General features: G+C 46.6%; 1 protein-coding gene across 1 annotated transcript; it reads right to left on the reverse strand.

Annotated features, from left to right (window-relative positions):
• Positions 1-78: 78 nt before the first annotated feature.
• EFHC1 (EF-hand domain containing 1) lies at positions 79-14,013 on the reverse strand. The gene is made up of 11 exons (XM_029965762.1): positions 14,002-14,013; positions 12,180-12,401; positions 10,203-10,490; positions 8,365-8,514; positions 6,768-6,960; positions 6,239-6,459; positions 5,391-5,531; positions 4,004-4,217; positions 3,514-3,661; positions 2,533-2,737; positions 79-594 (listed from the first exon to the last, which is right to left on the reverse strand). The coding sequence occupies exons 1-11, from the start codon at positions 14,011-14,013 to the stop codon at positions 469-471; spliced, it is 1,920 nt and encodes a 639-aa protein (XP_029821622.1). The 3' UTR covers positions 79-468.

Consider the following 14,013-nt stretch of genomic DNA (forward strand, 5'->3'; position numbering starts at 1 on the left):
TTTTCCCCCCTCCCTTATTTTAATCCTTAACTATTCCAGCCATTGAGGTAATTCTATTTAAAACAGATTTACTAACACTTTTATAGCAACTGCATTTTTATTGCAATTTTAAAGCAATGTAAACTGGCAGTCTTCACTATTTGAGGGTGAAAGGCCCTTTTGACTCTCAAAGAAAACTAGAGTGGTTTTCATTCCAGGCTTCAGAGCTTCAGCTCTCTAAAATACTTTACTAAAAAGTTGAGAGATCAACAGGAGAACCCAACTTTGGTTCTCAGAAATTTTCTTCTGTGAGTTTCATTTCAACATCCAGCAGTTGTGAAGTCGAGTTTGGTGGTGGCCAAAAGGGCAGAAGGTTAGGGAAGAAAAAAGTTAACAAAATAAGGGTGAAATTAACTGGTTCTATGGAAAGGGGGAGAGTGAGTGAAGCAAAGGTGAAGACTGGAACATCCTTTTTGAAGCACGAGGTCTTCAAGTCACCTGAGTATTTAACTGCTCGTCTTGTGCTTCAGGTTCTGGGAAAAGATTACTAGGGAAGGCTCGAAGGAAGTCACGGTAGTTTACATAGTCTTCTCCACAGGAACAATAGTCAATGAGCTGTGGGGACAAAAAACAACAAACACCATAAAGAGTTGGAAGAACCTGCAAAATCGAGGGTTTTTTTTAGGGGAAAGTGCTGCTTTTGTGTCAGAGCAGGAGATCCTATTCCCCTCTTGGAAGAGCCTTGGTAGTCCTGATTCACAGGTAAACATAGAATCATAGAATCACTAATGTTAGAAAAGACCTGCAAGATCAAGTCCAACCTTTAGATCATCAAATCCAACCATCTAAGAGTTGGACTTGATGGTCTAAAGGTTGGACTTGTTGATCTAAAGGTCCAAGTCCAACCTTGAATGCCTATAGATGACACTAATCTGTGCAAGAAGAGCTAAAGTGTTTGAGTCTAATCTTGATTTCCTTCTGGGCATCACGACAGTGGCAATAGACTCACAAAAATACAAAGCATGGCCACAGACTTGACACAGGCCACGGGAAATCTTCCAGAAGGGCCTGCCAAAAGTGGGATGGGGGCTGTGTGTCTAACTGTCCCTGTTCCCTGGTGTCACTTTGGTGAGTGCACATGGCATGAAGGGGAGACACAGATAATTGAGCTCGGAGACAGCCTGACTAATGAGCCAGTTCTGGTGTCCGTGCCTGACCCTGCATTGTTACAGAGCTATAGCCTTTGAGTGCTTAAGGGGAAGAAAGAGGGCTTTTGTTTCTTTAATTGCATAACTAATCTCCTTCTGACACCCAGGGAGATGGAAAAGGTCTAATATCACAGTTCCTTGAAAGGATTCTTCTTCCCCTTGTAGCCCAGAGACAGATTCACCGGGGTTTGCTCTGGTGTGCCTGACAGCTGTGCTCCTCTCCAACCCAGGCAGCAGTTCACACTCTGCCCTGTGTTTAATTTATAGCCCTGCCACGCTCCTGAGGGCTCTGGGAACACTGGTATTAAGATTTCAAGAGAGAAGAGGGATGTTTTTAGTGTGTAAGCCCTAGAATGGGGTTTCAAACATAGAGGTTTAGTCTAAGTTGTCACAGGTTCTCCAGCTAGTTTTAGTCATGTCACTTCCTCTCCCATTCCCAGATGGAACAGGAAGGACCCACCACACTGTAAATTCCTCAGGGTGGAGGGAGGTCTGATGAACTCTAGCACAGGAAAGCCCTGGGTGCTGGCCAGAGCCTTTATTCATCCACATTCAGAGACACAAATCCCCTGCCCGTGCACCTTTCTAGCCATGGCTGGGATGCTCACACTTGGCTGGTTTAGAAAATTTGTTATTTTAGCAAGGGAACTACTCCCTCTGGTTTCTAGATTTCTCTAAACTCTGAGTCTGCCTTTACTGGCCACTAATCTACTGCCTGTTATATGATGCTAAGGAAGCACCCTTGCCTGCATGAATTCTTCTCTTAGTTTCTCTCACATTTTCTGCTGTGCAGACTATGATCTCCACGTGCTGTTGCTCACAGTCCCCAGCTGTGTCAACCAAGTGGTTATGATTCTAATTTCTTTCTCTCTTATTATTTAATTTTTTGGGACAATACTTAGTTCTTAAACCTTCAATTCAGTTGCTGCAAAATCCAGAATACCTCTAAGCTTTCCTAAGGCTCATTCCCTAAGCACCTCAGTGTCATCTCTACTCAATCCCAACTGTGCTGGACAGACATTCCATAGGTCTGCAGTAACACCTCTTCTGCTCATCCAAGACCTGAGCCAGCAGGAATGTTGAGGCTTCACATGACAGTGCAGCCAAACATGGGGGGCAACCTGGGTAACATTTCTTCCCCTTCCTTTGAGGACAGCAATTATTATCTGCTCTAAGACACAGGCTCAGTCCAACAGCTCAAAAGCCTTTCTAAATTAGGACTCTATTGCCCTTTTCTTAAAGCTGTTCCTCTTTGTAAGGTAAAGCAGCTGGTTAGGGTTGGTTTTTATAAGAGATCATTTGGAAGAACTATAGGAGGGAAAGCAGAACACCCCTTCCTCCTGACCTTTTTAAGAAGAATGGTGCTGGTTGGCACTTCCAACCTATCACAAAGGTCCAAAAACATTCCTTTGTCCATGATTCCAGAGCCATCCTTGTCACACTGATGAAATGCCTCATGAAACCTCCTGGTGTTCAAGTAGCTGTGACGGAGCTTCAGCTCCTTCTGAACCTCCTCAATTAAGTCATCCAGGGCCTGCTTGGGGATGTCACTGCAGAAGAAAAGAATAACAGGATTTCATGTAAAAGCTGATTCTGGCAGCCTTACTGTGACACTTGTGTGAACAAGGAGCATTTCCCTGTGTGTTCCACAGTCCTGGGAACTGTGGACAACTCAAGTTTCAAGCAGAGCCCCTGAACTACCATGATATTGCCTCCAAACAATGTTCTGAGGGAACATGGGTGTTACTGAGTCACACAAACTGGGTCCAGACAGCTAAAAAAGAGGTTGTGGTCTAGGCTCTGATGGGCTGATAAGCACAGAAGGAACAAATGTCAAAAAAAAAAAAAAGACTCCACCAACCACCCACTAAGCCTGCAATGATCAAGTAGCTCAAATTGGCAGCATCTGTTACAGTGAACTGATGCCTTTTGGGAAAAGGTGTCCCCCCCATCCCTGGAAGTGTTCAAAATCAGGCTGTATGGAGCTCTGAGCAACCTGTTCCAGAGAAAGGTGTCCCTGTCCACAGCAGAGGGGTTGGAACTAGATGAGCTTTAAGGTTCCCTCTAACCCAAACCATTCTGTGATTCCATGGTCTGGCTGAAAGTGTCTCTGCTCATGAGCCAGAGCTGTCCCACAAGGGTTTTGGGTCAGCACCAGCCACGACATTTTATTGTACACACTTCACCCCCTCTGTATGTGTCCAAACACAGGCTCTTGTAGCTGAAAAACCAGCAGAGCAGCCAGCCCATGGAGGCTGCTGCAAATGCCCTTAGATATCAACCCTGAGTGTTGTTTAGCCCCACAACGCCATCCTTTGTAGCCTACTTGTTGACAGTGTCCTTTACTGCCTTCCGTGGGCGAAAGTGATCCCTCAGGGATTGCAGCGTTGTTGCAGGGAAACTCTCTGCGTTTCTTTCCAAGTAATTAAGCACATATTCGTCAGCATCAGTGATAACAAACCTGTGGCCGAACACTGGGGAAGAGGCATGAAAGAAAGAAGTGTTACTTGTGTTTCAGTATGGGCAAGTCCCTTCATCCAGGAGGGAGCATGATTCCTCTCCTGTGGCTGGTCTCAGCTTTGAGCCAGCTCTGCTATTTGTTTCACTTCTTGAAGTGAGAATAGTTTCACTGATTCAAAGGTTCAGACATTGACAGTAACAGAATTATATCGGTGTACACCACCTGCTGATCTGGAAGCTCAAATGTGATGAGACCCAGAAGCAACAAATCCTTCAAGCGAAGGAAGGGATATGCACTGTCCATGCAATAAATGTCATATCAGAGCAGAGTATTATCAATCCAGGCTGGATTTTACCTTCAATTGTAGAGCCAATGGTGAAGTCAGAGGGCTGAAAGTATATGGGATCCTCTGGAGCAGACCCTGGCTTGGCAACTCTGGTCCTTTTTAAGTATTTGCCCCCAGGGATGCCAGAGTTTCGGATTGGGGGTTCATAGATGCTGATCGTGTCATCAGAGAGGAAATAAGAGAGGATGAAACGACGATTTCTGTCCTCAGGGACTGGTGATTCCTAAAGTAAAGGTAGTGGGTTTGGAAAAGAACATTTCAACCAGGTTTTCCTTTCCTGGGGTGCTCAGGAGTACCTGGTAACCCGCTCATAAGCACCCAGAGCTCACAGCTTTTTGTATTGCTGACTAAACAAAGCTCCTGGTGTGCTGACATAGTGTAACAAAGCCTTAAACAGCACTCACTATCTGAATTTCAAAGGTTATGTGCTCTACTCAGGGTAACAGCAGCAGAATCTAGGCTGCAGTGACCAAGTATATTCAGTATTTCCACTGACTGAATAATCCAAGAGAAAGGAATATCCTATATGGAATGATTCATCCCAGAGAGGCTGTAAAATTCAGTATTAAAGTTACATTTTTTTCATTCTACTGAGTGCCTGAGAGAGGTTGGTGCTGCTTCAGCTCTTAGTCACAGGAAGTCACTCCCCTGACACACCAGTGGGTTTACTTGCCTCCTTTAAAATTAAGTGGATCTGAACTTGTCAGCTGTGACCTTTAGGGAGCTCCTGCACAATAGGGAAAAGAAACCAGCCCTTATTCACCCAGAGTGTTTGGAGAGGGCAGGCACCAGGCAGCACAGGAAATGCCATTGCTACTGCTGGACGTGCCAGAGGCTCCTTGCATAAACCAACTGGAAAGCTGGCACAAAGGCCAGGGCCTGGATGCTCTTGGAAAACATCGGACTCTCCAGCTTCTACGCTGGCACTTGGCTGCTCTGCTAGGACAGCTCCTTCCCGGCTGCTGCATCCAGGACTAGCCTGGAGAAGGGCAGGTGCTAGAGCCAGCAGCAGAGACATCAAGCTCTGGCTCATGGCAGCAGTTTCAGGCAGGCAGGGGCACAGTGCCCAGTGCAAGGCTGTTCCAGTCAGGGCCATCTGTCACGTGCCACTGGCAGTGGGAGTTTTTCCATAAATGGCTGTGGGTTTGTGGCATGTCTGGTTGGTACTTTCTGACCTTGTTTTTTTTTTTCCTACCTTCTTGTGCTGCTCATTGTCACAGCGAGCACACAGTAACCCCCTGGCATCCCCCGAGGGACACTCGTGCTGGCTTGGGGAACTCTCTTCTCCTACTGGCAGAGAAGAATTTGCCAACAGCCTTGTCTGAGCAGGCTGCTCCTCCCACCCTCCTGACTCTACCACACAAGCTGGCATTATTCCACCAAGGAAAGCACTTACCAGGGCCGCCTGGTACCGCAGGACCTTGAGATCATTCTCCAGCATCTTAATAACATCTTTCTGTGGACGCTTTGGAATCAGGCGGAGGCAGTTCTGGAGAGAGTCTTCAGGCATGCCAAAACCATTATGGGGAGGAATTACCTGCATCCAGAGGAGATATCAACCATAAACAGCTGAAACTGAGAAGAAGACAAAGTTTGCAAGGCAGCTTATCAAAACCTGTCTAATTTGGAAGGAAATCTTCAGTCACCAGGTAGCAAGAGCTGTGACAATCTACCCAGTAGAGATGCTACTGGCCTGGTCATGTGTTGGATTTAATGAAAATATAAGAGGATTAAAAAAATCAGAAAGCCAGGTAATTTCTCTGAATAAAGAGACTATGGATGTATTATAGAATCATAAAATGATGGAATGGTTTGGGTTGGAAGGGACCTTAAAATCATCTAGTTCCAACTAAACCTTCCTGTGCACAGGAACTCAACCATCTATTTGGTTACACTGGTAACCTAATCCCCACCATGTCTATGTTATAGGCCAATTGACACTCCAAACCATTCCTAGGCTAGTTTGGGAGGTAACAAGCACTGTGATCATCTCCAGTAGGCAATCTGGACTTGGCAAAACTGTTTTGGAGAGTGAGGAGAGTTTAGTAGTATGACTGCAGCCAGATTTTCATTTTTATATCGATTATGACCATTCTTGCTTTGTCTTCTTCAAATTACTCGCTTTTTTTCTTTAAATTGAACTTGTTTTCTATAGGTTCTCACTAAACTGAACCTCTACTTTATTATAAGAGCTTATACCAACTACTTCTTTCCTCTCTCCCTTTCAGAAATTGTTTGCAGTACCTGTGGAACTTTTTCGAGTGGTTTCTCACTGATTTGCAGTGGCTGGAAGTCTGTGATCCCAAATTTTTCCCGATAGAAGTTCTGTGTGAACTTGTCACAATCATAGATTAAGAAGGTGCGTCCAAGGAGGGTGATGGTTTTGCCAATAGCAAAATCTCTGGGTGAGTACCACTCAAGTACCTCCTCATTAGTGATCTCCAGCACACAGCTTGGGAAGCCCACTAAGGACAATGGAGCAAAAGGAAAAGTAAATTAATCAGGTAGATGTTAACATTTCTAAGTGAAAAGGAATACAAAAGCAAGCTGTATAAATAGCTCCAGGGAGCTGTTGGCACTGCTGTCCTGCCACTGTTTCCCGAAGGATAAAGAATTTAGTGATCACTTAAAGAACTTTGACTATAAAACAGTGACACTTGGAGTGTTCTCAGCCAAGTTTCTCCAGAGGCAGTGTATCTCTGGCACAGCCACCATGGACATGTGCACCCACCAAGGCACTTCAGCCCAGACAGATGTGCCAGTCTAAACTTACTTTTCTTTTCTGTGAGGGTTTTGGGCAAGCGCTGGCGTTTCATCAGGACTGGGAATGGGTCTCTCCCATCGTTTCTACTGTACACTTCCCGAACCTCCACTGTGTCATCTGCCAAGAAGTAATGGATGATGCAACGATGCTGGTCACCAAAGGGGTGGTTTGTGTCATCCCATATGGCGTAGAAGCGAAGGACCTGGGGTGGAGAAAAGAGAAGCAGACAATCACGGATCTGAATCATCTTTTCATGCCAAGAAATCAAACTGCTCATGCTGAGATGCTCAAGAGTTCCCCAAGGTCCAGCTCCTGAACAGGCAGCCCAATAGCCACCAAGGCTAAACTGGCAGTAAACTGAAAGGTATGGCCCAGCTTACATCCACATAGCAAAACTGCCTGTTCCACTCAAAAAAGGGGGAACACATCCAAAATAGTATCTGGATACAATCCTGGCCTGTGCTAACCCATAGCTGATGGCCAGGAGATGTTTGATTGATAGCTGGCCAGAGACAACATGCAGAACTTGGGTTGTATCCCAGCCCTGGTTCATTTTCTAGTATGGATGTAGTCCATAGGGTTCCTTAAACTGTTGCTACCTGAAAAGAAGATCCAGAGGAGCAGGGAGGCCAGTGTTAGTCGGCTGTGTGCACAGGGAGAACTCAGTCAGAGCAAGTGGCAGTTTTGTTTGTCTGAATTGCCTGCTCTGGCACCTGGCATCAATGTTTTGGGGGAAGACAGGAGTGGATGCAGCACAACCATTCGTAATAGAACTGCATCTGGATGCTAAATTCCAGAGGCAGGTGGCTTATCTCATCCCAACAGAAAGCAAGAGAGTAATGGATACTCTGCAATCTGAAAAGGAGCTGGCAAGAGTTTACAAGGCACAAAGCCCAGAAAAAACATAAAAGGTCTTGTTTCTCACTAAAGCCAAGAAAGGAGCAAATCTGGAGTCTCTTCAGCAGACTGAGGTGTTTTAGAATGATGGAGGTTGCAGACTTGGGTTTCAATGGCACATATAATCTGTAATCACAGAATCATCTAGGCTGGAAAAAAACTCTTAGATCATGGAGTCCAACCTTTGACCAACCTTGACTTTGTCAACTAGATCATGGCACTAAGTGCCACATTCAATTGTTTCTTTAACACCTCCAGGGATGGTGACTCCACCATTTCCCTGGGCAGCCCCTTCCAATGTTTAACAGCCCTTACAATGAAGAAAATATTCCTGATGTCCAACCTGAACCTCCCCGGCACAGCTTGAGGCCATTTCCTCTCATCCTGTCCCTTGTTTTCTGGGAGCAGAGCTCAACCTCCATCTGGCTCTGCTGTTCTGTCAGGGAGTTGCAGAGGGTAAGAAGGACTCCCTGAGCCTCCTTTTCTCCAGGCTGAGCCACCCCAGCTCCCTCAGCTGCTCCTGGTGCTCCAGCCCCTTCCCCAGCTCCTTTCCCTTCCCTGGACACGCTCCAGCCCTTCAATGTCTTTCCTGAAGTGAGGGGCCCAGAACTGGACACAGGACTGGAGGTGCTTTATGAGTGGGTACTGTGGGTAATCCCACAGTATGTGGGTAATCCCACAGTATGTGGGTAATCCCCAGCTCTCTCACCTTTGTGTCGTAGGTCAGGAACTGCCAGAGGGGGTCGGGACCTGCTGGCACGATGGGCTTTTGCACAGGCGTCCGGCGCTGTTCTATGTAAGGATCCGAAACCAATTGCTCTGGAGGGTTCAGTACAATTCCCTGGCTCTCCATGAACACCTAGGAAGGTCATCTGAGGTGTTAATGTGCCGTGAGTTCTGAAGGTAAGAGGTGACTAGAGATTACCGGTGGGCAGAGGTGAGGGAGGTCAGAATACTGCAAGGTCATTCCTCACAGAGAACTCTACTGCAATAGCAAGTACATCGGATGACAAAGATATTTGTTTGAGCTACTTCTTAGCTTTGCTTACCCTTTAATTAATCAGAGCAGTCCTGTCCTCAACATCCTAACTCAGATTTCACTGGAGCACAGTTTTCCTTGGCCTTAGGGCTTTAAATAGAGGATAACTGCCAGTTGGTCTCTTTTATGTAAATGAAAAAAGTTAAATGGGTGTTTCACACAGATGCAGTCAGCCTAAATTTGCAAGAGACTTAGGGCTGTGTCAGACAGTGGAAGTTAGTGTTACCCACACTAGGCCCACCAAGACCTCCCAGGCATGAGGATATGTGTCAGTGGCAGCTTCATTCCATCTTTCAGGAGTACTTTTCCCACAGAAAGAGTGCAATCTGCTTGTTTATGAAGGGCTTTCTTGCTTACCTTGGATGCATGAACAACCTCTAGGGTGTTACTTGTGTACTCACATCACTCACTCAAAACAACCTCTGAAGTCAATGGACTTGTTCCCTTTTTAGCCTTGGGAAGTGGCCCATGAAAATATTCAGCCCAGGAAACACCCATGCAAACTTCTCCAAGGGGGATGTGGGATCCCCCCAAAGACTCACAAGGCAGGTTCACACTTTCAGACTCACTATTTTCCGGTCTGGAGGGTGCAGGTTAATGATAAATAGACCGGTGGCCTGGAGATGTAGACCCATGTAAGCTCATTCCATGTTTTTCATCAATATTAACATGAGGACCAGCTCTTCATTTGATGTGGGCTGACTTTAACAGTCCTCCAGTTTCAGCACAGCTGGTCCCACAGCCACATATACACCAATTATTACACATGTTTGGGAACATTCCTGGGCATTGAGGCCAACTGGCAAGGAAAAGCCTGGATCTAAACTCTCACAGCTTCCAGAACAGGTTGACTGCATGTAACTCACCTATTGAGAATGGTCCCTGGAGTATTCTAACTCCTGACCTGGAAGAATAGTAGCTGAGCAGGACTGAGATTATCCTGGGGACAATCTAACAGGATACCAGTGTACTGGTAATTGTTATAACTTGTTATTGGATCGTTATTATCTCATTTACTGGCACAGAAATAGCCAGAAATAGAAAAGCAGGCAGTGAGTAAGCTTTTAGAAAGGTCAGTTCATACCACGATTCCCAACCCACAGATCATGGCTTGGCTGTGTATGGGTGCAGAGTTATTGATTTTATTCCCTTCCCCTGCCCTTAACAGAGGAATATTAAATCAGAAAAGAGTTAGGATCCCGAATTTCCTTCTCATGTATGCACTATGTTTCTGCACCCAGAGATGAATCGGAATTTGTACTGCAAGGAGAGGTCCTGAGGACAAGGGGTGGATTCCCAGCAGTCCTGGGGCTAAAGTACCAAGCAGTTCACATGCCCTCAGCAAATATCATACCTTGAACTCTGCATTGGCCTGAAGAAAGAAATCTACACAAAAAGCAAAATGAAAGACTGTGAGCTACAGATGCAAGCTGCTGGACTCTAACAGGTCTGTCCACCTGTAATTCCCAGGATTCTTTCTGTCAGTGTTCTCTGTACCAGCAACCCACCTTGGTGAAGGAGTCGCAGTCGACTAAGCGGTACGTCCTGCCGTACATGGTGATGTTCGTGGCCAGATTCAAGTCCTTCCAGTGGTAATAATCCCCCTGGTCATTCTTGGGCACCCGGTGGCGTCTCATAAGTTTGCCTTGAATGAGCCCAGAGTTCTTCACCACAGGCTCTATGACACACATGCTGTCGTCCTCCAGGTAGTAGTAGATGCCCACTTGGCGGATCCGGTAATGCTCCTCTGCAGAGGTAAGAACTTCTTCCTTGAAATAGGCATCGAACTTCAAAACCTGCCCAAGGGACAACATAACAGAGGGAGAGAGAAAGAAACAATTTGAACACCGTGATTAGTCTATTAAGAGCAATAAATTATTTTTAATTTGCTCTGGCAGCGAAAAGTTACTGGATTGTGTTCTACAAAATCATCAAACACAACTGAGGCCAAATCTGTGAGTGATGGCAGAGGCACCGTGAGGGCTTTTATCAAGACCTGCCTTTGATAAATTTGACATGCATGGGACAGGTGTTAAAATACAACCTTTTCCCTACTCCTCCTTAATCACATGCTTATTTCACCTTCTGCCAGGCGCTTGGCTGTTGACAGTAATTTACTTTACTGACATACGTTACTCTTTATTTGTCAGCTTTACAGCCCCTGATTTAGGGAAGTTATCAAGAGATTTTAATAAAACGTTCAGCCACAGCTGAGGATTTTAAAATCTGCATGGCTCATCATTTCCAGGTCAGGTTGGATGGGGCTCTGAGCAACCTGGTCTAGTGGAAGGTGTCCCTTCCCATGGCAGGAGGGTAGGAACAAGAGGATCTTTAAGTCCCTTCCAACCCAAACTATTCCATGATTGTATGATCTGAAGTCACATCTATTCAGCACTGACAGCAAAGCCTGATCTGTGCTGGGGAAGCAAGGAAATTAATCAGCCAGTCCCTGTGCTTGGCAGAAGTAGGAGGAGTATTCTCTCCAAGATCATTCAATGACCCTAAGAGGATGTAGGTGGCCAATCAGGCCTTGCATACCCAGGCCACATCAGCACAGAGGACTGGATAATGAAGGGATGATAAAGCCAGCAAGTTCCTACCAGTCAGCAAAGTGCCCCACAAGGGACCAGGACACCCCCAGCAGCACTGGGGCCCCTGATGTTCCTCTGGCTTGAAGGAAGGGGCAGAGAAGGATCTGACAGAATAAACAGCAATGTATACATCCCTCTGAAGGAACAGCCTCAGTAATTAACACGGCACATCTGTTCCCCAGCCTGTCTCACAGACGGACTGAGGGTTGGCTGGCTCCAGACTGCTCCAGACTGCACTCCCTGGCAGTGTGTGGAGCCCTGCATGTGTCGAGCTCCAGGAGCCTTGCACAGAGCTCTGCAGCCACTGCTCTGTCCGTGGCTGCCAATTGCAGGATGGGACACTGGAGCATTTAAAATCAAGGGTCAGCTCAGGACTGCCCTGAACAGACACAGAGCCACCTCCTAGTCCAATATGATCACCAGGATGTAACTCAGGAAGTACTAATGGCGCAGCACAGGCTGGGACACGCTGTGATGACCAACACAAGCATAAATAGATAGACCACAGTCAGACTATCAGAGTCCCCACTGCAGACTGATGTTTCCAGTTAAAGCTCAGTTGCAATCTCAGTACAGTTTTGGAAACACAAAAAGCCAAGGCTGTGGCTTACAGAGCAATAGTTATAAACTGGAGCTTTTCAGAGTTAATCAAAATCTCTTTTCCAACCCTGCTGGAAATGCTGGAGTATAACTTGCAGGGAATGTCTTACATCGTTTACGTATTATAATCCTCCTCTCTAGCAAAGAAAGCCTCTTTCAGTCTGGGGTTCAGCTGTCTCTGACTAAGGGCTGTGGCATCTGAAAACTGCTGCACACAGTCTTGTGAACCCTGGAGCCGAGTGTTTGTGTCTCCGAATTTGGCCAGTGATATTCCTGGAATAAGCTTCTTTATACCTGTTTGTCAAAAGCCACGTATGACGGCATGAAGGGTGGAGGTGGAGACTTCTTGGCTGGCCCGTAGGTCAGGGTGGGTCCCTTTGTGCATAAATCATCCAGCTGATCTTGAGAGAGCAGATTTGGGAAGATCGTCTCCCCGCCAATCCCCTCCCTTGGCAGCTGGGAAAAGGCATATCCATTTCTGAAGCCCAGTGTGTGGGACCGATGAAAAGATGTTCTCTGTGGAAAGAAATCCAGCTGTCAAAATACTGCATGAAATGAGTAGATACAGCTACTGAAAGCACAGAAAACCAGTCTCTCTCCCCTACCCCCAGCATTTTATTATAAACTACTGCAGCAGCTATTTAAAATCAAATTTTACACTTAAACCAAGGAGGCTGAAAAAACAGTAAGTGGCTGGATGTAAAAAGTATGAGAGTGGACTCAAATCCTAACACTCTCACAGATTCCCCAAGAACTGAAATCAATGAATTTCCCTATTGCCACCATACTCAGTGCCTAGAATGGGGTGTCAGCACTTTATGTGGTATTGATCTCACAAACCTTTTGTTTCCTACCCTGTTTTTCAGCAGTACAGGGCACCATGGGACCTCAGTTACTGCCTTATGGTGCTCCCTTGACTGTTGTGCACTCTCTGTGTATTCTGTTGTTTTTTATTTTGTTAACCCTCTCCTGGGCATGATACAGGATTTTCTTTGCTGGGCTAAATCTTGGTGTGTCATGCTCACAGAACTGCAATTATGAAACCTACTAAAGCACATTAGTTGTTTTATCACCTCTCTCCACAGTCGCAGAATCACAGAACAGCTTGATTTGGAAGAGACTTTTAAAGGTCATCTGGTCCAACCCCCTGCCATGGGCAGGGACACCTTCCACTATCCCAGGTTGCTCCAAGCCCCATCCAACCTGGCCTTGAACTTCCAGGGATAGCACAGCCACAGCTTCTCTGGGCAACCTGTGCCCGTGTTTTACCACCCTCACTGCAAAAAACTTCTTCCTTACACCTAATCTAAATTGACTCTCTTTTAGTTTAAAACCATCATCCCTTGTCCTAGTGGTACAGGCCCTACTAAAAAGTTTGTCCTCATCTGTCTTGTGGACCCTTTAGGCACTGGAAGGGGCTCTAAGGTCTCCATGGAGCCTTCTCTTCTCCAGGTCAACACCCCCAGCTCTCCCAGCCTGTCTCTAGAGCAGAGGGGCTCCAGCCCTCGGAGCGATTCTTTGGCCTCCTCTGGATTCTCTCCAGCAGCTCCACGTCCTTGTGCTGTTGTTCCCCAGGGCTGGAGGCAGCTCTGCAGGTGGGGTCTCACCTGAGGTGGCAGAGGGGCAGAATCCCCCTCTCCCCTGCTGCCCACGCTGTGGGGTGAGCCCAGGACACGGGGGGGTTTCTGGGCTAGGAGTGCCCATGCACCAGGGCAGGTCCAGCCTTTCACCCACCAGAATCCAAAGTCCTTCTCCCCAGACTCAATCAGAGCTGTGAGTAGGACTTGATCTCTGTCAGCCAGTCCTGCTCTTCACTACTGAAGAGTAGGTTCAGACCTGAGTGCCATCAAGCCATTCCACTTGCTGTAGAATTCACCACACCTGGTACATCACCTGAAAGCCTGGCTGGTCCCACTGGGCTTTCAACACTTCATGCTCCAGAGAAAGCAGAAGAAATTATGAGTCTTTGACAATAAAACCCCTTGACTGTTGCCAAATAAAACAGAGTTGTATGCATTTCTAGTGCTGAAAGAACAAGTTTCAGCTCCTTTTCCAGCCCCAGACTTGCACTCAGTCCAACCTCAGGCATGTGAAACACTTCTTCTCCACCCCCTACCTCACCCCTCAT

Source organism: Manacus vitellinus, unplaced genomic scaffold (genome assembly GCF_001715985.3).
Source record: "Manacus vitellinus isolate BGI_N305 unplaced genomic scaffold, ASM171598v3 scaffold_11_pilon, whole genome shotgun sequence".
Classification (NCBI taxonomy): Eukaryota; Metazoa; Chordata; class Aves; order Passeriformes; family Pipridae; genus Manacus; species Manacus vitellinus.